This window comes from Capra hircus, chromosome 6 (assembly GCF_001704415.2).
Source record: "Capra hircus breed San Clemente chromosome 6, ASM170441v1, whole genome shotgun sequence".
NCBI classification, from domain to species: domain Eukaryota; kingdom Metazoa; phylum Chordata; class Mammalia; order Artiodactyla; family Bovidae; genus Capra; species Capra hircus.
This window is the reverse complement of record NC_030813.1, coordinates 19,515,042-19,539,713: the sequence shown is the minus strand read 5'-3', so window position 1 is coordinate 19,539,713 and position 24,672 is coordinate 19,515,042. Positions and strand designations below refer to the sequence as shown.

General features: G+C 41.2%; 1 protein-coding gene across 5 annotated transcripts in view; it reads left to right on the top strand.

The window, feature by feature from the left end:
* Window positions 1-22,610, top strand: part of NPNT (nephronectin) — a 77,609-nt gene extending 54,999 nt beyond the window's left edge. For 4 of the 5 annotated variants that reach the window (XM_018049240.1, XM_018049241.1, XM_018049242.1 and 1 more), the window contains 5 exons: window positions 10,827-10,913; window positions 11,430-11,528; window positions 18,216-18,472; window positions 19,836-19,926; window positions 21,319-22,610. In XM_018049240.1, the coding sequence (XP_017904729.1) occupies window positions 10,827-10,913; window positions 11,430-11,528; window positions 18,216-18,472; window positions 19,836-19,926; window positions 21,319-21,563 (779 nt within the window). In that variant the 3' untranslated portion in view covers window positions 21,564-22,610. Of the gene's footprint in view, window positions 1-10,826; window positions 10,914-11,429; window positions 11,529-18,215; window positions 18,473-19,835 lie in introns of all 5 variants that reach the window. The other variant, XM_013964480.2, reaches the window with a different exon arrangement.

Genomic DNA, 24,672 nt, shown 5'->3' with positions numbered 1-24,672 from the left:
GGATACTCCTGCCAAAAGTTAAATTCCACTCTCAGTTCATCTTCAGTCATAGCTGCTGGTTAAATTAGCATGGATGAGGATATTTTGGAAGCCTCTTAATTTACTGTCTGGAGACTATAGCATATATTCCAAGTAAGGGAGTGGTTCTAAGATTTTAATTCATATTATAAAGAAAAGTTTTGTTTAACAACCTCTTCCATTAAACATATATATCTTTCAGTGTAAAGAAAAATGCAGTCAAAGTAAGGGGCTATTTGGAGACTGCCCAACAGTGGCTGTAACTAACATCAACTGAAAATTCGTGAAATGAGGAGAGCCAAAGTCTGTTCTCAGACCAGTGGAGAATAAGGATGGCTTAAGAAATTATGAACTTGGGTAAACTCCAGGAGATAAGGACAGGGAGGCCTGATGTGCTGCAGTCTATGAGGCTACAGAGTCAGACAAAACTTAGTGACTGAACAACAACAGCAGCAAGAAATTATGCCAGAAATGAAGAAAATATCCAATGAATAAATGGTGTTGAACTGAAATAGTGCTAAGGTTCCTCTGCCAGGTATGTTATAGTGCAGATTCATGGGCAGGTATCTCTCAGCAGTTGTTTTCCCCCGAGCTGGGTCATACAATGCCTGGTACAGAATAGGCTCTCAGAAATATTTGTTGAATGAAGTGAAATGGATTTTTATATTGGATTCAACTATTTCTCAACTATTCAATAGACTATTGATTCTTCTAGTTTATCCCCAAATAATCTAATTTATTTCAGATTTATGATCTTTCTCTCAGGCTGATGAAGCTTAATGTAGCTATTAAAATAAAACATTCTCTGCAAAACTAAATCTAACATACTTCTAAATTTTTAAGCATGATTTTGAGAAACAGTCAAAAGGCATTGGAAAAGAATATAAGACTGAGGCATATGAAAATGAAAAGTTTTTAGCTACTGTTGAGGATAGAATACATTGAATCAGAAGATATGGTTTTGATTCTCACCTCTATTATATGACTTTGGACAGATTACTGTGTTTTCTACCTGAATGTTTTCATCTGTTAAATGGCAGTGGTATTTAACATTCTCATAGAGTGCTTCAAGGATCAAACATAATACAAGTAAAAATGTTTGTGAACTTTTAAATACTGTGAAATGTAAAAAATTGTTGTATTTTATAGGAATGACTCTGATGGGGAGCATTTAAATAATATGTGATAACAACTTTATGATATGGAATATTAAGCATATGTTTTTTAAATAATTTCAACGTGAGGAACCCTGGGTTTTTCAGATTGTATGAACAGAATTATGATCAGATATATTTGTAGGACTAGCCCTAGCATGGTTTAAGCAACACGGAAGTTACCTGATGGACTTCCCTGGTGGCTCAGATGGTAAAGAGTCTGCTTGCAATGCAGGAGACCTGAGTTCGATCCCTGGGTCGGGAAGATCTCCTGGAGAAGGAAGTGGCAACCCACTTCAGTATTCTTGCCTGGAGAATCCCATGGACAGAGGAGCCTGGTGAGCTGTAGTCTATGGGGTCGCAAAGAGCCGGACAGGACTGAGCGACTAACACTTTCACTTTCAAAGTTACCTGATACAGCATTAAATTCTTGTTCCTCCACTAATGGGACAGACCGATGCTTTTCAAACTGTTTCATAGAACATTAGTTTTCTGGGATATTAGGCAAGTGTATACCTAAAAAAGTTCTGAGGTTGAATAAATTTGAGAGGTCCTATGTTTAGTCAGGGCTTCCTGGATGACCCAGTGGTGAAGAATCTGCCTGCCAACGCAGGAGACACGAGAGATTCAGGTTTGATCCCTGGGTTGGGAAGATCCCCTGGAGGAGGGCATGACAACCCACTCCAGTATTCTTGCCTGGGAAAACCCATGGACAGAGGAGCCTGGTGGGCTACAGTGCATGGGGTCACAAAGAGTTGGACATGACTGAGCAACTGAGTAAGCCTGCAGGTTTAATCAACTTAAATAGGATTGTTAAGTATAGGACTTTTCAAAATGCTAGTGGTCATTGTGAATCTCTTGAAGAGGTATATAAGGTGCATCATTTCCCAAATGGATTTAACCATGGGATTATTTAACTCTTGTGCTCAGAGTTCATTATAGCCCGCTTCAGACCAGGCTGGGCTGAACTAAGACTTCTAGAGACCACAAACCCAATAGCCTTATCCCATGAGCTCTCATTTGCGTGGTTTCTGAAACCAGTGTGTTGATCTTGGACTCAAAGAGCCTGGTGGGGATGTAGTAAGGGGGTGTAGGGAGGACAGAAAATTACCTGGCAGACTTAGAGCAAGAAAGGCAAATTTAACTGGTGGGCTGCCTACCTGGATACCAGAGGTATGCTGCAGGGGATTGCCAAAAGGTTGAAGATCAAGTGAACACCAAAGACAAAAATCTGGTATCAGAGCAGGTAGGAGGTATCCCAGAGCAGAGAAAAAAAGAACACTATATAGAACCCAAAGTAAAGGACGTTAGGGAAAAATGCAATTCCAGTCTAGCAATACAGTGAAATATTGTGCATTGATTTCTTTTTCTAAAAAATGTTCACTGACTTGGAAAAGTACTTACTTTATAAAAATGTTAAGTGAAAGAGAATATACAGAACTGGGTATACCATTTGATCCCAATTAGGTATAAAATACACATCTTCCTATGTCTGGATGAATACAAAAGTCTGGAAGAAAAAAGACTGAAACAGGAACCATGGATCTATCCAGTTGTTGATGTTTGGGGTGATTTCATTGTCTTTTTGTTATCCTCATGCAGTGATTTTTAATCTTCCCACTGTCACTGGTCACAGTGATTTATTACAACAGTCATTCCTTAGGAGAGGGGGGTTGTTGTTGTTCAGTCGCTAAGTCGTGTGCAACTCTTTGCACCCCACCCCACGCAGGCCAGGCCTCTCTGTCCTTCAATGTCTTCCGTAGAATCCCACCCTCCTAGCAAGAGAGTTTTGTGTTTTGAAAAAGTACCCCAGGGAATGTTGATGGTGAATCATGTTAACTTTATTAGAACTTGCTGGTTTTTAAAAACTCAGTCAAAGTTTTGTTAACTTCTATTTTTAACCTTTCAAAATTTGTTTATAATTGAGCATGTCAGATTTGTCCAGTTTTAGCTAGAAAGCTCTGCAAGGAATATAATAGCACTGGGATCAGGAAGGAGATTTTTCTCAGAGTGTTATCAGAAGCCCAGTTGAACCAGAGTAACTCAGGGTACTTATTTAAGATGTAGAGTCCTAATCCACACATTAACTAAATTGGACTTTCTGGGGAGGCGTGTCTCAGTCTTCAGTGTGTGTATAAATCAGACAGAGACTATGTTAAAAATGAAAATTTGATTCAGTGGGTCTAGATGAGGATCGGAGATTCTGGATGTTTCGCAGGCTCACAAGTAAGGAGCACTGCTGATCTGCCGACTGCACTGAAGAGGGGTGCTGGTGGTTTAGTCTCTCAAGTCGTGTCCAACTCTTACAACCCCGTGGACTGTAGCCCGCCAGGCTCCTCTGTCCATGGGATTCTCCAGGCAAGAATACTGGAGGAGGTTGCCATTTGCTTCTCCAGGGGATCTTCCTGACCCAAGAATCAAACCCGGGTCTCCTGCATTGCAGGCAAGTTCTTTACCGAAGAGTAGGGCTCCCTAAAACACGATGACAACTCAGTACAGCAGAACCATGCCTTGAATGGAGACAGAGCCAGCTGTGGATTGTTCTGCCTGCAGTGCAGGGGATTCCGGTTTTATCCCTGGGTCTGGAAGAGCCCCTGGAGGAGGGCGTGGCAACCCACTCCAGTCTACTTGCTTGGAGAATCCCATGGATGGAGGAGCCTAGTGGGCTACAGTCCATGGAGTCACAAAGATTTGGACATGACTGAGCAGTGGAGTCGGAGAAGGCAATGGCACCCCACTCCAGTACTCTTGCCTGGAAAATCCCAAGGATGGAGGAGCCTGGTGGGCCGCAGTCCATGGGGTCACTAGGAGTCGGACACGACTGAGCAACTTCACTTTCACTTTTACGCATTGGAGAAGGAAATGGCAGCCCACTCCAGTGTTCTTGCTTGGAGAATCCCAGGGATAGGGGAGCCTGGTGGGCTGCCGTCTCCAGGGTCGCACAGAGTTGGATATGACTGAAGTGACTTAGCAGCAGAGCAATGGATTATGCACACATGGGTTGTTTAAAATTTAACACTTGTGCCTAAAACATAGCATATAGCATCTGAACCATATCAAGAAGGAAGGTGTTGCAGAATAAAGATTATGGAATATAATGTAATATGTATCAGGGGCTTTTAAGAGTGGCCATATCAGAAAACCAGACTCGTTGTTGCTATGATATTCTAGATCATGACTGTGTGTTGAAATTCCAAGCACCATCAGTAAGACAGAGTTGTTTGCATTTTAATGATTGCTGCTTGGCTGCCTCCTGTCCGTCCACAAGTTTTTTCTCCCTTTTACGGATTTTGCAGAGTCTGTGGCTGGTGTGATCACATTGTTCCATAGTCATGGAAATATGATCTCTTTTCTGATTCTGTGTGGTGATGAGTAAAAAGATTGTTTCTGCTGAGGGGTGAAAAGGTCTTCAAACTAGTTTGCTTTCTAGTAGACCGTAAGGCCTAGAGAGACCCTGGGAAGATGCCTGGCATCTCCCTGAATGTGAAATTTCAGCAAATCTTTTGAAGGACTGCTTGAAGGTCAGGTTCGAGTGCTGTGAATTCTGAAAGTTTTCAAGGCATTTTATTTATATTTTAATTGGATCCTGTGATGGCTGTTTTTAAAAAATAGCTCTCTCCGGAAGGTATAAATTGAGTTCTGAGTGAACATGAGCAAAGTCAGAAACCAGATTTTTTTGTTGAGTTGCTGTGCACATTTAGAGTTGTGATGAAAAATGCTATGCTCATAGCCACTCTATGACTTGCAGCGTGTTACCAGATCTTCTGCGCCTTTGCTTCCTCATCTGTAAGTGGGTATAATAACAGCATCTGCCTCATTGGGCTGTTGTGAAAATCAGGTGAGAGAGTGCTTGTAAAACTCTTTACCACAGTGTTTGGCATATAATAAGACCTCAATACCCCAAAGCTGTGCTACTTCTATTGATATTGTTGAATTCATTTACATGGTGATGAAAACATGTCCCACTTAACTCATAAAAACACAGCCTTATTTTGTCTTCTAGTTTTGAGTTTATATTTTTCTGATGCTTTTTATCATGTTTCTTTACTTATGACCAAATAATTGGAATACCCTGTTTTATTTTTTTGGGTATTTATGGTGCCTGATTGAACAGTGGTAATGTTAAAACAGAGACGGTATCGCCTCTACTTCTTTAGTGAGCAAATAGTGACGACAGCCTTTTCAGAGATGAATCTACGTAGATGGGAAACTTCTATGATGGGTCTTCTAAATATCAGAAATAAAAGCGTTCCCTTTTCCTTTAAAGTGATTCCTTAGTCCCGAGGGCATGGAGGCCTGCCCCTCACAGTGGTGGGCTTCTGTGTCACCCAGGGTTTGGTGTATACTCATCTAGGCAAATAGTCAAAGAGTCAGCTATGGTACCACCTGTGTTCTGTTTTAGGGCTCAGACTCAGGTCTCACTTTCTGACTCCCTTTGACTTATAAGGAAGCAAAGGAACAAAACGTTTCTGGTGATAAAACCTGGGATCTTCAGAGATAACAGAGTGGGGATGCAAGGCAAGGAGTCTGAGATGCTGTCTTTGCCTCCCGCCGCTCCTCTCTTCCTTGTTCTTTGTCTCCACATTCCTTGTCCAGTGATCTGTGATCTAGAAAAGATGAGTCATCACCCTTATGGTCATACTTAGAGGCAAGCCATCTCTTAGACATTCTCTTCTCCTGGTGCGGCTCTAGGCACGTGCTTCAAGTCATCCTGAAACCTCACTAGAAGAGAAATAGGGGAGTTACAAAAATGGGGCTGATTATTGTCAGCTGTGTCTATGTTCCTACCTCTCACTAGAGATTTAATTTTCCCCAGATCTATTCTTTCCTCTCAGCCCAAAGGTGTCTTTTGAACTTTGGGGATTTTTCCCACAGTGAAAGCTTTGGCACACTGGGGCTTATTTCTGTGGAGCTCAGCAACCCTTTGCGTTTTGTTAGTGATCAGTAGATGACTGAGAATTTTCTCTAAGGTAGTTAAGGAAATTTCAGAATCTCTTTTCTAATCTTTTTATTTGCTTCCCTCTGGCAATTTAAAGCTGTACTGTGTGTGTTGTTCATCTGGAGAAGGATGAAAAGGGCGGGGGAGAGGAGGAAGGAGGAGGGGAGCAGAGAGAGGCGAGAGAGCCCCTTAAAACCCTTGTCATTCATCCCCACTTTTGCCACAAGAAAGAGCCTTCAGAATATTAGGGAAGTTACATATGTGCCGTTTTCTCCAGATGAACTAAACCACTAAGTATAGAAAGAATTTAGGGCAGTGTTATCTTTAATCTTCTAGTCCTACAACACATGGCAGAACTGGCCTGGGTAATGTCATGGGGGCCACCCTGGGACAGAAACAGAGTTTGTAAGCCTACCTTTAATAAATTGTGTTTACATTCTGTTATAGTAGTTACTCTTTGAAAGAAGTCTGGTAGTAGGTGTGCGGGATAATATTTACATTTCCTTCACTGGGCTTACCTTTTTTTCAATTGTAGTTTACTTGCTTTACAGTGTCGCGTTCATTTCTGCTGTACAGCAAAGTGAATCAGCTATCTGTGTACATGAATCTCTTTCCTGGGTTTCCTTCCCGCTTAGGTAACCACGGGAAATTGAGCAGAGTGCCCTGTGCTGTGTAGGGGGTTCTCATTAGTTATCTATTTTATACATAGGCTTCAGGGTCTTCCTGGTGGCTCAGTCGGTAAAGCATCTGTCTGCAATGCAGGAGACCCAGGTTCAGTCCCTGGGTTGGGAAGATCCCCTGGAGGAGGAAGTGGCAACCCACTCCAGCATTCTTGCCCGGAGAATTCCGAGGACAGAGGAGCCGGATGGGCCGCAGTCCATGGGGTCACAGAGAGTCAGACACGACTAGGCAACTAACACTTATACACAGTAGAGTATATATGTCACTTTTAATGTTTTTTGGTAAAAATACTCAGTTGACTCTTGGGGAAACCTCATTTATGAAAACAGGTTATATATTAATACTATTATCCCTGAAGAAAATACGCTTAAAAGGAACTCTGCCCGGGGATGTTCTATTAAGAAGTTTTTTTGCTTGTCTGTGTGGCCAGTTCTTCTCCCAGGCTTCCGGGCTCCTGTGTCCCCCAGCCATCAGGAGCATCCTGGGCCCCTGAGCCCCATCCAACCACATTTTATCCAGCTGTCCGCTCGCTTCAGTACCTGTTCGTTCTCTTTATTTTACTTCATAAGATTATAAGAAGTAGGTTTTGGTGGATGAAAGATTGACTAATGGAAGAAAAGGTTTTAGGAAATCATCTACAGAGTATATGAAAACATTCTTTGGCTGATGTTAATTGTGGTCCTAACTGCCCTTTGACAGCCACTCCCCCCTTTCATCCTCTACGCTCCAGCCAGAATGCTGTACCTGACCTTGGTGCTCCTGTTACAATCTTCGAGACTTCAGTTTCAACCAGAATGAAGTCCACAGTCTTCACAGTGTTGTAAAAGGCCCTGCAGAATCTGCCTGCACCTCTAGCTTTCTTTGGAGCCCTCCCTACTTCCCCTCTCCACCACCGCCCCCCAACACCCTCGTGAGCTCTGCCCCTGGCATGATGTTCACGTTCATACCTGATCAGTCTCTAGGGCGCCAGCTCACAGTAACTCATCCTGCAGGGCGTGGTGTAAGCAGCTCCTCTCAGAGATGTTCATGCATCTGTCTTCTGGTTAGCCCCCTGTTCCCTGGGAGTCTTTAGCCCATTCTGTCATTTTGTGTGTGTGATAATGATCCAGTTTCACTTTTTTTTTTTATGCATGTGGCCATCCAGTTTTCCCAACAATTTTTATTGAGGAAACTGTTCTTTCCACACTGTAGATTCTTGGTTCCTTGGTCATATATTAATTGACCGTGTGAGTGTGAAGCATGGGAGTGTATATCTCATCACTGTTTTTTCTAGTGTGTTTTTTTCTTTGTTCATTTGTTTTTCTTGTACATAGTGGAAATCATCTCATTTAAATTTTTATATAAACTATAAAATATAGCAGGGGGTGGGTAATGAACCTTCTCTTGACACTTCAGTGGGACACCCTTACCAGTTCATACTGGTGTGTAAGGAAGGAGGATTCATTGACTAATTTAGCAGAGCCACAGACTGCAGCACACAAAATTGTAAGAACTAATAGCTGCTGAGCATTTTAGGTCTAAATTCCTTGGCATACTTCCCGGTGAACTGCAGTGAAGGTGGGCATGACCATCCACTGCTAGATTAAATGGTTCTTGGAAACCAAGTGCCTAAAATACTAATGAACCATCTGGCACTTCACAAGTTGTTAGATGACTAATTCTCTGAGTGGCTTTTATCCCGACGTGTGGTCTCATCCCTTACTTTTAAACCTGTATCCCTCCCACTTTCTTCATTTCTGAGCATCCTCCAGACACTGTGGATACCTTTCTCTCATATTCCCGAGCACCTTCTTTGTACTCAGTGCCTTAAACGCTCGCTCTTCCCTGCCTCAAGCACTTGGCTTTTAGCTTGGGAGGTTCCATCTTCTTTCCCTCTCAGACGGAACAGTGCTTGCTCAGAGAGGACCTCCTTGATAAAACAGGCCCTTGTGCCAGGAAGCCTTTGTCCTGTCCGTCCCCTCTGCACCAAGACTCTCCTTACCATTGACACCCTTCATTTAGAGAAATGGGGGCTGGTAAACCTTTATAATGCCCTTAAAATATGGTAGTGTCAGATCTGAGCTAGTCCAGTGCAGAGATGATTTGTATAAGCTATAACAAGAGAAGGGAACAAAAAAGTAATTGGTCTGTGGATTTGGTTTTTTAAAAAAACACTTTCTCTATGTCATGAGAAATGAAACGTGTGCCTACAACCCTGTAATATTTCTAGTCATAAGAGGCGGACTGCCTCTCAGAACCCCAGATGAGGAAAGGAAAGCTGGAAGTGGATGACTTTGCTGTCAGTCATTTGGGTGTAAAAGTGGCCTCCCCAAGGGCACTTGTGATCAGTTTGTCCCAAGATCTTGTGCTTTAACTAGCCTCTCTCCTCCCATCCATCTGAGGCTGTATTTTAGATGGGTATATGTGAGTGGGGGCGGGGGGGTGGTGGATGAGGAAGGGGCTTAAGTGTTTAGACTTTTGCAAAAAAAAAAAAAAGAAAAGAAAAACTTCAAAAGCAGTAAGCTAAAAAAAATCAGGGCAAATATTACTGGTTTGTTACTTAATTTTAAAAATTATTGCTAAAAATCATTGGAACATTATTGAAAAAGAACCCTTTTGACTGATGTCTGTTCCATGGTGTTCTACGTCTTTACTCCCTGCCTTATAAAAATAGAGCTAATTAATTTAAGTTCTGGCAAAGAAAAGGGAGGATTCCCTGGTCCTGGGCCAAGAATCCCCTCCACTACCACCAACATTCTCTCACACTCCCCACTCCCAACCCAGCTACTCTCCCTGACATCATCTGGTGCTTTTCCATGATAGTTTTCATGAGAATTTGGAGTTGTAGTGTTCTAAATTCTACGTTTAAAATTTGCCTCTCCCATTAGCCAGGTCCTTCTTGCTCTTGTGCAGTCTGTCTCCTTGGGACCTCGCCCAGGGCTTGGCATATGTGTGGCAGTTAGATGTACATTGAAGAAGTAAATAAATGGATATGAATCCATTTTTAAAGTGTACATGGGCTTCTGACAAGATCTTCGCATTCGCTCAATAAACACTTACTGAATGCTTGTCACTAGGTTCAGCCCTGGAAATGCCACATGAATAAGACACAATTGATGCCTTCCAGGACTTCAGAAGCCAGCAGAGGGAGAGACGCACATGTGTGTAAATGACTGCAGTTCTTTAGGAAAGAGTGGAATGGCAGCATGTAAATATGAGCTGTCAGACTTACAGGGGGGAAGAGCTGAATTCACTCAGAATGTTAGAGTTTTCACCCGGCCAGTGGTATTTCTGCTGAGCTTTGAACAGAGACCTTGCCTGGAGAATCCCATGGACAGAGGAGTCAGGCAGGCTATAGTCCATGGGGTCGCAAAGAGTCAGACACGCCTGAGCAACTAAAAAAATATTTTTTTTTGGTAACAGAGAGGGGAGGTTAGACTGGTTAATTAGCAGGAAGAAGAGCATCCCAGGCTGGGCAGGGGGTCAGAGAGGTGAACAGGACAGCGTATTCGGGCAGTACTGTGTGTTTTAGGGGGTGGATTGTGAACACTGTGCTAAGGGGTTTGGATTTGATCTAAAAGGAGTCAGGGAACCTGCTTAAGCCCTGAAGCCCATTGCAGATGCGGAGTTCACTGGAAACGAGTTCATGCTTTGGTTAGAAAGTTACACCATTCGCTGCAATTACAGGCATCCCCGCCCCCCTGCCATTAAAACAGCCTTAGACTCCATAATGTATCTTTCATAGACAAATTTTAGAATTTCATAGAGATATTTTGCTAGAAATTGGTAGCTGTTTTAAAATGTATTTTCCAGATACTTTTAAATGTATTTTTGTTGAATTTTAGAAGCTTTTGAAACCCATTTATTAAAATTATACCCAGAAAAATGTTATAAGATCTCTCCAGAACAAACTTCATGAATCCTTATGTGAACTGTGATGAAATATTTTGGAGTTTCCAGATGAGTGTAATACCTACGTCTTTCCCCCATTGTTAAAGATAATGCCTCTTTGTCAATGCCTCATTGAAACTGAACAAAATGCATCTCTCTTGCAGTTCCACGGCAGCCTTCAAATGACTTGTTTGAAATATTTGAAATTGAAAGAGGAGTCAGTGCAGATGATGAAGCAAAGGATGATCCAGGTAGATCCCTATATTCTTAGTACTGTTATAATGATACTATTTCCCTCTATTTCATTAAAATAATATTTTTAATTGCTTTACAATGTTGTGTTAGTTTTTGCTTTACAACAACATGAATCAGCTTTAAGTAAAGCAGCTTTTAAACTGTAGATTGTTTGGTTACATCTGAGAGAATGGTACTTTTTTTTTTACCACTTGGTTTCCCCTCTAGTTAGATCAGTTGAACAAAAACAGTGAATCATCATTATCTTCTATCAAAAAATATTGAAGCAGCATTATGTTGGGAGGAAGTCGTATTTTATAAGGGATGATGTAACAAGGTCATAATTTGGTAGCAATTGTGCTGAGAAAGGATTCATGTGATTTCCTTTTGATCTCATGGACAGACCTTCTGGTGGGATATTTAAATGTGGACCAGAGAGAACACTTGGACAGATACTCCTAGTTCACAAGACTTTTTTTGTTGTTAGCCCTTGGGTTTGTGGTCTACTCATCTTTCTGGTAATTTCCTTGCAGGTGTTCTGATACACAGTTGTAATTTTGACCATGGGCTTTGTGGATGGATCCGGGAAAAAGACAGTGACGTGCACTGGGAACCAGTGAGGGATCCAGCAGGTAAAACCATTCGTCTAACCCTAGTACACATTTCAGCTGGATCCTATCTGAGGACCCCAGATCCGCTAATCAAGGATACTGTAACACAGCTCTGTGTTTATTCAATAGAAAAGAGAGAGTGTCCAGCATTCATCTTCCTTTTTTTTTTTTTAGGTGAACTGAATTTGTTAGCTAGCAATTAGAATTATAAGTAGACAAGTAATTTATTAAAAGGCCAGCTAATTTCTCTCAAAACAGCTTGGTGTCAATATAAAACATGTAGACTCACCCTGAAATATAAAGTTATATGTAGTGCTCCCTTCCCAAGCATAAAAATAATATCATGGGACAGCAGCCATCATCTAGTCCTTGGTGGTTTTCTTGATTATGTCTTTCTTTAAGAAATAGTAGAAGGAAACAGTGGAAATCTCTGTGAAGTTGTGACTCTCTCACAATCTAATTTTCAGTCTTAGTTTGGATGCTGGAGGAATTAGTTATAAGTTACCAACACTTTTTCTACAAGAGAATGTTACTGGAAAGGTAGATGTAAATATAGGCCCTTGAAAAATTCAGACTTTTAAATTACACACATCCTACGAATCTAAAGTTTCAGAAATTACAACATGTTTTGTCATCTTGCTTCAGGAAACAAAGCTACATATTGTTGGTTCCCCCCCCACCCCCCTCCCTCTTTAGTAGTTAATCTTTTATGGGTGAGTCAAACTTAATGGAAGGGTGAGAAGTTTGGTTTCTCTTTTTTTTCCTTTTTACACTCCTGATTCTAGACTTGGGAATGAAAGATGCAAATCATGAAAAAAAAAAAAAAAGTTACTTGCTTTAAAAGCCTAGTTCTTCAATACTATCCCAGCTATAGAGATAGAGCACAGAACATGTAAAGGTTAGCTTGAGGATATGCTCTATTAAAACCAGCTCTTCTTAATGGCCAGTACGCACACAAATCAGCCGGAGACCTTGTTAAAATGTAGGTTTTCATGCATTTCTCATACTTCCTGGGGATACTTTTCAGGTTCATCCCTCATGTACATTTTGAGTAGCAAGTTATTAAGGGTTTGGGGCAAAAATATATTCATTAGATTCCCCTAAGACTGAAATGTTAGAGATATTTAAAAAATGAAATTTGAGGTAAGCTTTTAAAAAATTCCCTGGTGGTTCAGATGGTATAGAATCTGCCTTCAGTGTGGGAGACCCGGATTCAGTCCCTGGATTGGGAAGATTGCCTGGAGAGGGGAATGGCAACCCACTTCAGGATTCCTGCCTGGGGAATTCCATGGACAGAGGAGCCTGGCAGGCTACAATCCGTGTGGTCACAAAGAGTCAGACACAACTGAATGACTAACACTTCTCACTTTAAAAATAAGTACCCAATAAATTCAAAGGGGTTTTTAGATTTAACTATAAAATTATTTTTAATCTCACACACACACATACCAGTACAGTCTCTCTCATTCTCACTTTAGGTTAGCTCTGAGACAGATGACATTATTATTAATGTCATAGATAACTGTGAATAAGGGAGAAATCAACATTTATTTGGTATGTACGATAGTCCTGACTCATCATCGCAGTTTTATTTAATCCTCTTATCTAACCCTGTGGAAGTAATGTTTTTATTTCACAAAGGCCCAGAGGTTACATCAGTTTCCTGAGGCTACAGAGCTACAGAACAGACTTCCCATCCAGGCCTCTCTGTCCTGCCCATGCAGCCACCTCAGCAGTTCAGCCCACAACCCCTGCAGCGTTACTGAGGTTTGCCCCATCCAGCCTGGCCTCTCTGTCCTGTGATTGTGTGCATGATCTGATTACACGTCTCAGGCCTGGAGATTTGAGTGACCACTGACCCGGAGTAGTGTGCTACAGAAGGAAAGATCTTTAGCAACCCAATGTGATAAAATGGTGTACAGTGCTCATGATCATAATGAATAAGTGTTCTAAGTAAGGTACACTGGGGAGAGTAATTCACACTCAACTCAGAATTCATTGCACTTGTCTGTAAACAACCCATGTGAAATATTTGACTTTTTAGAATTTAAATACTGTCTTTTAGAACCAATTTAGTACTTTTCAATAGTTTTTATTATTCATCACATATGTAAATGTTTAAATTTGCTGTGACAACCCCCGCTCCCCCCACCAAATCCACTTGCCCTCCAAGAGGAAAATGAAAAGAGGATTGGCAGTTAGGATGGTAGGCAGGAAAAGGTCTGAAACGGTCCTTTGGCTGTGATAATACAGAACAAGCAGAAAGGAATGGTGGCTGCCTGGGTAATTAGATAGCTCCTGCTCATTGGCTCTGGCCCCTCAAAGATGCTTTTCTGGGATTGCTCCAGGTTTCTGCCAACAACTTGGATGAACTGGATGTTGAAGGCATACTGACCAATCTGTGGATAACTTAAAGCCACGGGAGAAAGCAACTGTGTGTGCCGACACAAACAGCCTCCAAAGATTAGACCAGTGGGCCACACTTAAGAGGCGGCACATCCTGGGGATGAATACATAGTGTAGTTCTTGAACCACCCACACAGCTGTGAGAGTGCAAGGATGTGACTTAGCAGTAAGTGTGAAAGACTTAGAGTTTTAATGGATAAAATTAATGTGAGTGAACCATGTGTCACTGCTGCCAGAAAGTTGGGTCATTTCCATATAAATAGGTATTTTTTTCTAGAATGGAAAATACACTTTGGTTCTTACCAGTCAGAGAAAAGAGGTAATTGTCGGTGACTCAGAAGAGTATGACCTTGCTGGAAAGATATCTCAAAGCTTATAGAAAAACCGGTGAGGAACCCAGAATGTTTAGTCTGGAGTAGAAATAATGGAACAGGGCAGCTTTTCAAAAACATGACCAGCAACATCTATCTCACTTGTTCTGGGACCGCAAGGGGATAAGAACTTGGATCAGTAGGTAAAAACTTACAGGCGGGCTGATTTTTGCTCACTGTCAGAACTTTCCCATAGTCAGGGCTGTCTAAAGAGAGATCTGGGGGCTGTCAGTGGAGACCTTGGACTGGGCGACACATAATGAGGTGTTGTTTTGAGAATTGGACAAGGGTTGGATTCGAGCCCTGGGAGCCTCTGAACCAGAATGGAACATCCCAGGTCATCCGCAGAGATCAGAGAGCAGAGTTCTATCTTGGAAAATGGGTGGGAAGACCAAAGATAACAGTTAGTAGAGGTGGTTAGAAGACCAAAGGTGATACAGCTTATATGTCAGGGTATAATTGCAGGTGGGTTTTGTTTTGTTTTTTTTTTTAAGCACATATTGGGAAATTCTAACCATATACAGATTCTAACACACTCAGGTGATAAATACTATTGAAGCTTACTTTCTGAGTCTACTTTTCTTCTAGGAAGTCCAGGTGAGGTTGTGCGTATATCACGTGCTAAGGCCAGAAAAAGACTATAAGCAATTTAATCAATCACTTTTGTGTGATTATTCTACTTACCAAACTGTTTGCTTCTTTCAATCTAGATTATACCATTTGTAAGGGAACATATGTTTGGATTTCTGCAGTTATGACTAATTTTTATGTTGTGTATTTCTTATGCAAGACCCAGATTTGCAAATATTCTTAGATACTAATATCTCTAAGACAGACCTTAATTAAACAAACTTAAAACTTTGAGAAATAGCTGCAAAATAAGTGCCTTTATTAGCTGCCTTCCTCGTGCTCATTAGATTGTTATCACATTCAGTCTTGAACTTAATTGTGACTTAGTGAAATTAATCCATCCTCTAGGGAGTGTGTGCTCCTTACAGATGTGATGTTGTGCTATAGACTTGTCGCTGTGACCCTGAATACATGTCCTTCTCCTATAGTGTCAAGACTAAACTTGGGACCCTTTTCCTGGAACCCTCAACTCTGGGGATCAAGAGTTAAGGGCAACTGACTCAGCTTGCTACTGAGAGTTACAGGGAATTCATTTAAATATAAAATTATATGCCAGCATGTATGTACAAGTATGTCTACTGTAGCATTAAGAAACATTATTTTGAAATACATGAAAACAGGAAAAGAAAAGCTCCCTTCTAACCCTGGCCCCCAGATGCAGCCAGTTTCTTGGTTACCTGTCCAGAGAGAGATTTTTCCACACAACAGCCTCCTCTTTGGTACCTTGCTTCTTCCACTTAACGGTGTTATCTTAAAGAGTTAACATAAGTGTGGACTTTGAAGCCAGGAAGCCTGGGCTGTAACCTGGCACCACCACTTACTAGCTTTGATCTTGAGCAAGTTAAGTTACTTCAGTAGTGTCTGCTAAACATATGTAAAGCATTTAAGGCAGTCCCTGGCTGAGAGTTACCATTAAAATAGTATTAGCTGTTGCTGCTGAAGATTGTTCTGTATCAGCTCATACAGGGCACCCTCACTCTTGTTAATGGCGGTTACTCCATTACTCCTTAAACGTATTTAAGCAGCCATCCACTGAGGGACGTTTCAGTGGTTTCCAGCCTTTGGATAGTTCAGACAATGCTGTAGTAAGTAATCTTGTATAGATATCATTTCCTATCTGTTTGAAATTAAAATTGTATCACCTGTATATCTGGCATCTATTGTTGACCGAAACCAACTTTAGATACTGTGATGCTTTAAACTGAATCCATAAAAATAAATGTAATTTTATATTTAAACCAGTATTTTGGAATCAGAAGTGAAAATATTTAATAGGGTAGTTTCTTTGGAATGCTCAATCACTTTTCCCTTCACTACCATTCTAAATTTGTAATAGCTCCATCTTTGTGGTTAAAAAACAAAACAAAAAATTCCTAGTGGCCACAGAGTAGCCCTATAGGGGGAGAGCAATTGTAACCTCATTTATAGAATTTTATCTATATAAAAGGATTATTTGACTCTTCATAGGATTCCTTGGTTTTTGTTAGGTTGTCTTGTTTGCAGGCAGTGTCTGGTATGGTGAGAGTATCCATTCCACAGGGACTTAAGATAATCCTTGTTTTCTTAAATATTACAGATTAACTGTAATAACCTTATATCTTTGTCTTAACCAAAATACCTGTGATGATTCAAAAAGCTGACTAACAGGGAGACATTCTAAATCCATCTAAATATTTTGGCTCAAAATATTGTTTGGATTCATTTAGGGAAGAGAGAGGTGGAAGGAGTACAAAAAAACTGTTTGTTTTTGATGAGTCAAGTACATGACTCAGGGACTTATTTCTCTGTTGTTTTCTGCTGTATTCTTGGAACATCATTAATTCAACAAATGGCATTAAATGCCTACCATGTATTAGGAATGTAACAGGGTTTAGGGGAGAAGTTGGTTACAACAAAGAGTTCACAGTCTCCTGGAGGAGGGAAATATGGCAACAGGGGATTCTTGTGCTGAACAGGTATTCAGGCAGTTTTTAACTCAAACTGTTACTCAGCTACACAGTGGCTGGATGACACCTTGGGTGACATCACCTCTCAGGCTTGTTTGCAGATGCAGAAGCTAAGAGGAGTTCACCTCAAGGGCTTGTTAGCAGGCTGAATGAAATGCTCCCCGTGGAGCACTGGCACAGAGCATCACAGGTACGCACAGGTCACCTCTTTGGGTCTTTAAAGGCCCGGAGGGGACTTGGTAGAGGAGACGTCACCTGCAGAATAACATCCCAAACCTTGTCATGTCTTGTGCAGTCTGTGTTAAGAAATCATCTCCAATGAAATGTAAGTGGGGTTTCTACCAAAACAGATACACATGTTCAGCATTGCAGCCACATTATTTCTATGGATAAGTCACTGTCGAGACATCAGTGTGTTTTTCAGTTGGTTGCAATAAAACAGCCTGAGGCGAATGTCATTTGTACACGGGCTGAGCTTTAAAATATGACTTGCAGCTTTCCCTATCCTGAGAAGCAGCACCCCCTCCCACATCACTGCTGCTCAAATCTTTCCCCCTTAATTGCACTTCCTGTAACAATAGGGGGAAGCAAAAGCTGTAGCCCTGAAGATCCAAGATCATCAAAGTGGCCTTTCCAAAGGGAAAGATTTTATTAACATTTTGTATTCATGTATACATAATAGAAATTGTATATACTAATTGCATTGTTATGGATTTGTTTTCATATAAACATGTTTTAAACTATTTACCTCCAAGTAATACTGATGCTCTGGGAAGAGTGTCAGGTTTCCAGAACATTTCCGCATCTTCTTGAGGTCCAGTATGAGAAGCACAGTGAACTCATTTGTAAATGATCCTTCTCCCTTGAGAGACTCTTTTTTTTTAAGTGGGGAGAAGTGAGAATAATCAGATCTAGTGTCCCTTTAAATCACCATCAGCTCTACTGCTGGGAAGTAGAAAATCCACCTAGAAAATTCTCCCTGGCAACTCAAGTCAACCACCACACCAGCCAGGCAGTACATGCATGCGGATCAAGAGGTGGTGAGTGTGTGTTTGCCTGTGTATATCTGATCGTATTTAACTGGAAATATTTATGTTAGGAGTACTAACTATTGCCTGTTCTTGGCATAATCTGTACCCCTCATGAGCAAAGTGTTCTCTGTTAATAGAAAACCACAGAATTTAAGACAGTCATTGAGATAAGTCCTGTCTTCCTCCTTCAAAAGTCTGCAGTTCTTTACAAATGACTGGCACAGCCTGAGGCCTACCAGGACAGAAGTGAAGCGCCAGTCTCCGCCCTGGTGCCAGCAGACACCTGAGCGCATGCGCACACACGGCCCTGCTCTTCCCCTGCAGGTGGACAGTATCTGACAGTCTCAGCAGCCAAAGGCCCGCTGGGAAGGGCCGCCCGCCTGCTGCTCCCTCTCGGCCACCTCCTGCATGCAGGGGACCTGTGCCTGTCATTCAGGCACAAGGTGACGGGGCTGCACTCCGGCACGCTCCAGGTGTTTGTGAGAAAACACGGGGCCCACGGAGCAGCCCTGTGGGGAAGAAATGGTGGCCATGGCTGGAGGCAAACGCACATCACCCTGCGAGGGGCCGACATCAAGAGCGTAAGTAGACCCGCCAGGGACGCAGAACCGGGGAGGTTTTCCTTTCAGAGGAGAACTCGGGGGTCTGCAGGGGAAGCCGCCTCCTCTCTTCCTGAATTCAGGCACGGGGCTGTTGCATTTTCCGGGCGTGGTGACCCTGCCTCTTGCTTCTTTCTTTAACCCCGTGCTCCTTCATACATGTTCTTCACGGCCACCTCTGATCACCACCTCTCCCCTGACCCTGGTGAACAGCCCCTACTTTTAATGAAAAAAAAAAATTTAGAAGTTGCAAAAGTTAAAAGTTAAAAACTTCAAAAGGTGGGGGATGTGGTGGGCGTAACCTGTTCTTCCTTTTACTCAAACTCCTTATACTTCAAACTATGACCACCATGAGCTACCCTAAAGCGGGTTATTTTTTAAATGTTTCTTTAAAGTCTTTTTTCCGCCTCTTTGGCTCAGAGATCATAGTTAAGCAGCCTTGGGTGGGAACCAGAATATGTTTGGAAAGTATTATTCTGTTCATGACAGGATGTGGGGAAAGCTTCGATTGAATACATAAAATTTTATCTGAAGTAATCAAGTTATAGTTGGCAATAAAAGATCTATAACACCCCACTGAAATAGTGAATGTATTTGGGAAACGTGTCGTCTTTATGGCGATACTTATTAGGAGATTCTGCATCTATGCCTAAAGGGTTAGTTTCTAGAAACTGCTTTAAAAAGAAAGGCTGGAGTCCATGAAGACAGCTTTTATCAGAGAATTGGATTTTGCTTTACTATTTTTCTGAAAATTTCTCTTAATATTTACATTGTTTGGAGATAAAAAGACAGTAAGTTGTTTGACACCCTAACATAGGTTTCTGTTTTAAAAGGAGCAAGGGTGCCCTACAGAAGATAAAATGCAGGAAAGACTTTGGTCTTTACGTAAGTGAACAAGGCTGTGATTGCATTAGGGTGTTTGGTTCTACTCCATTGTGAGCAACAAAACTTAGAAAACATCTAAGATAGGCTGCATGATTGTGATCTTTCAGAAATTTGGCTCCTAATTTCTACACCATTATATCCCATCCCACTCTTTTCTTCTGACCTTGGTAGTCTTTGACAAAGTCTACACTTCATAATCATTCCTAAATGGAACTATTGTTTAGAATGACTTTTCAAAGAGGAACCGAGTCGGGGTAAGGTGATCTGGTGAACAGTCTACTGATGATTTAAATTCCTACCAAAAGGCAAGCATCGGTGACACTGGCAACTCTGTTCTAGTCTTTCCTTCTGTTAAGTTTACTGTTTAGTTTGCGGGGAAAGGGTGCCTTTATTTTGGTGAATGAGCAGACGTTGGAAAGGAGCAGAGCAGGCTTGACCCGTGTGTGCGTTCTCTCTCTAGGTCATCTTCAAAGGTGAAAAAAGGCATGGTCACACTGGGGAGATTGGATTGGATGATGTGAGCTTGAAAAAAGGCCACTGCTCTGAAGAACGTGAGCAACTCCAGAACTAGCAATGAACCCCCGTGTTGCTCCCTCCTCTTTTTCCAACCTTCACCTCCTGTCCTCTCCTCCCTCTTATCAGGCCTAGGAAAAGAGTGGGTCAGGAAAGTCTGGTTGGTGACCCACATCTTGCTGGCCTGCTTTTGTTGTGCAATCCCAACGAACAGTGACACCCTCCTTGAAATACAGGGGGGCATCTGTAGATGTGTCCAAAGTCATTTTTCGGTGTTAACCTTTCATGCTGTGTCTCTTAAGAAGGCCTTCGGCGTGTGTGACCTATACCATCCTTCATCCTGGTTGCAAGGTGTTTCTTGTAGCAAATTATGGGACAAGGTTTCAAAAGAAATCTGTGCAAATGGCCATTCTGTTATCTGTTCAGTGTTGTACCACGAGTAGTATTGACTTCCCCTAAGATGTGTTGTACAGTGCGCTTGTGAAATTTGGTTTCTCCTCTCCACTTGGTATTGATAGTTCTTGTCTGACCTGAACTCTTTCACTGCCATTGTCTTTGTAAAAGAAGGGTGTATAACATATCAAGATGCATTTATTCTTGTTAACTGTATTTTTCCTCTAAAGACAATTATGTAAAGTGGGCACATAATCCCTTGTTAGTAGTATTGTGTTTTGTGTAAATGTGTTATTGGTAATAAGTAGTTACGTGTTCCTAATAGTTACAGACTCTAGTTGCAAGGGAAAGGCAGCTTGTGATCTCTTGAGTTAAAAAATACACGGTGGAATGACATCCAGTTCCATGACCTTATATTGGCAGCAAGAGAAAATTGGAAGAGGTGTCAGGTTGTGGTCAGAGGAGGTGAATTTAATGGCATTGAGTTTGATCACTACAAAGGACAGTAGACCATTCAGTAATAGACAGGAAACTGAGGTTAACATATAAAACCCTCACTGTTTCAGGTTACACTTGAAAACCAACAGCTTTTACCGTAACAACATGGCTCTTTCTGGTAATCTGTAAGAAGCTTTATGAAAGTTCGGGTTGTTTTGAAGAAAAGGTTCTGTTTGTGGAAGCGGGGTGTTCAGAAGCATGGGGGAAGCTCCATTGAATAGATTTTCATGCTAATTTTTAAACCAGTATAAATTTAGGCAGATCTAGAGCATGACCCATGTGCTGTTGTGTCAGGAAAGGATAGGAGGCAAATCTCATGCTTTGAGGCATTGGGTGTGCTGGAATGGGTTTCATACACACACTAGGGCAACAGGACAAGATTGGAATTCTAAGATCAATGAGCCCTCAACGACATTTCCTCCCTGCAAAGTTTACTTTTAGGTTTAAAAATATACATACTGAACTTTTAAAAGGCAACTTATTCCTGAGGCTTTCGTTTCTGATTAAGTAATCAAAATATTTTCTGCTGTTTTTGCCAGGAATCACAAAGATGATTAAAGGGTTGGAAAAAAAGATCTATGATGAAAAGTTAAAGGAACTGGGATTATTCAGCATGGAGAAGAGAAGACTGAGGGGCAAACCATTGCTGGTTTTCAAGTATATAAAGGGTTGGTACAGAGAGGATGGTGACCAGCTGTTCTCCACATGTACTAAGAATAGAACAAGAGGAAACAGGCTTAGACTGGAGTGTGAGGGAGCGTTTCCTGGCAGGGACAATTGTTAAATTAGAATCTTTTGTTTTTAAAAAAGTGTGAACTTTTTTGAGACTTAAAAAACAATTTGATAACATTCTTTTCTATTAATTTAAGATGGTTTAAAGTGTTCTTACCTCAAGGTAGAGTAACAGATTACAGAATCTCTCCAATGATATCTTGATTGTATTACTATGTAATGAAAATTTCCAGGCCTAAGGAACATGGACTAGGCTAAGGTCTAACTGAGGTATTTCCCTCTTGGCCTCCGAATAGAGAGGAATCAAAGGAGGGAAAGCCACAGTGCTGAGCTCGTGAAAAGGTCTCTCTCTTTATGGCAAGCCTAGAAGTATTACAAAAACAAACAAAAAGGAAAAAATGTAAAATCTATTTATTCCAAAAGAGTATGATGGGCAGATATTTTAGTATCTCAGTGACATCCTAATGTTGTGGTGTGTATTTTTTTTCTTAGTAAAGTTACAGCCCTTTCACTTGCTAAATGGATGATATTTCAAATTTTTAAAGAGACTATAGCTGAGAACATAGCTGAGAGAGAGTTTTATCTGGTGCAATCTCCCTGCAATGTGTGTGACAACTTCACCTGGCTATTGAAAAAGAGTGCCATGCCCAACACCACTGCCAGGACGGTTCCTTCACCTACTAGCAGAAGTTTCTCTTATCAGTTGGAATCTCCAAGCCCCACAAAATGGTATTGTTTTTGGAACAATAGGACTGTAGAATCTTTCATCATTTAAATTGGTGGAGGCAGGGCTGGAGGGGGAATATAAATCAGTAAGCCTTTGAGTTAGGGGCCAGGAAATACAGCTTTAGATCCATTTTTAATGATTCATTTCCTTTTTGGTCATATAACTGCACAACTGGAGATGAAAGGGGAAACTAGAAAATTTCACTTTTAGGTGCCAATAATACATTGCACTACACTGATCAAAGAAGTTATCCAAAGTACTGTATAACATCTTGTTTATTATTTAATGTTTTCTAAAAGTGAAAAATGTTAGTGGTTTTCCAAACAGCCAAATAAAAATAATTCTTTGTAAATAAAAACACTGTTAATAATACCAATCGTCTCTCTGAGTTTCTTTTTTTTTTTTTTTAACTGGAAGAATTATCAAGGTAACTTGAGTTTTCACAGAGGCCTTCTATAGTAGAACCACTTTAATACCAGGAATATTGGGAACAAAGATGATGAATAAAATATTGCCATTATCAGTAAACAGAGGATGTCAGAGTCATCAGCGATTGCAGCCCTCCAACCTGAGCTGGTGAGCCCTGAGAAACAGCTGAGAAGGGAAAGAATACCTACCATCTAGCAGCTATTTGCCTGCAGCCACTCCCTTTGGTGAGCCCTGAGGAAACTCAGGAGGATACTAGCCCCAGGGAAGTGAAGGGAAGTGAAAGTTGCTCAGTCATGTCCAACTCTTTGCTATCCCATGGACCATACAGTTCATGGAACCCTCCAGGCCAGAATACTGGAGTGGGTAGCCTTTCCCTTCTCCAGGGGATCTTCCCAACCCAGGGATCGAAGCCCCAGGGAGCTGAGTTGCATATCAAAGGAATGATTTCACTGAGCCCGTACTTTTGCATCATCCCAAACAAAAAAAAAGTGCAAAATTCCTTAACTTGCGATATCTAGTTTTCTTAAGTTAACAATAATCTTGATGTTCAGACTACCTGCCCTTTAATGCAAGACTTCTATATAACCTGGCTCCTTCCCTTGCCTTCTTGGAGCAGTTCTCTCGGGATTACTTGAGATGCTGCCTCCCGGGCTTGAAGTCCTAAAAATTGCCACTGAATGAAATGTAACTCAACTTTCAGGTTGTGAATAATTTTCTAGTTGAAAGATATTACCACATTATTATACTTTCTGAGAAAGATCGGAAAATCACTATAACATGTCATACCTCAGCAAATATTGCTTTAGTTATGTTTTCTCATGTCTCATTTACTTCTAAACATTTGTCTTAAATCTTTTTATATAAAGGAGTATAAATATATATATATGAATTATGAGCATTTTTTAAAAAACATGTTGATTTGGTTAATTTGTGACATTTTACTCCTGTTCCAATAATCTTTCCTGATAGACAAATCTAAAGATCAACAATTAGTCCTACAGAATTATTATAGAGAATATGTTAATGGCTTCTTCCTTTCCAATACTCAGAGAACCCTTAGTGGCTAGGAAGCTAAAATTTTGTATAAATACATACTTTAAGCAAAAGATAATGAAAAAACTGCAGCTTCCTTATCTCAAGGGTTTTTTTCCTCATCTCAGAGATCCTTCCTAATCATTTCTAGGAGATCTGAGAAAACTGAAGTTTTCCAAATATGTTAGAAATAAAACTTCTTCCTAAAGTGTATGAAGTTGGAAGAAGCAAATAAGCATAAGATCTCAGAGTCTAGTTCATTGATTTACTTGACAGACTTTACAGCACTCACTATGTGCCTGGCTCTGAGGTACAACCCGCTTTGTGGAATTTCAATCTGGAGAGGAAGTTGGACATTTATCAGAGTTATGCAAATAAATGCAAAGTTGCTATTGTAAATACTGGTATACCTTGAAGGCTCTGAAAATGTGATGGGTTCTAGGACCTTTGGCTCACTGCTTTTCAAACTGTAATGTACGTGTGTGTGGGAGGTGAAAGTGAACGTTGCTCAGTCATGTCCAACTCTTTACAACCCCATGGACTATGCAGTCCATGGAATTCTCCAGGCCAGAACACTGGAGTGGGTAGCCTTTCCCTTCTCCAGGGGTCAAACCCAGGTCTCCCACATTGCAGCCAGATCCTTTACCAGGTGAGCTACAAGGGAAGCCCAGTCTTGTTAAAAATTCAGCTTGATTTGGGAATCTGGAGTGGGGCTTGAGATTTTACATTTCTAACCAGCTCCCAGGTGATGCCCATGTTCCTCGTGTTGGAATCAAATTTGGATTACAAGCCCTTACTGATAATACACTAGGTGGGGGGTGGGGTGGCTAGGGCCTTCATCTCTTAACATTCATTGTTGGAAGGTATAAAGGACCATGGTAGCAAGATGTATGTTCACAAATATTCACTTAATTCCAGTGCATTCTTTCCTTCAAGAAACTTTTGAGCCTCAACAAATAGAGAATATCAAGTA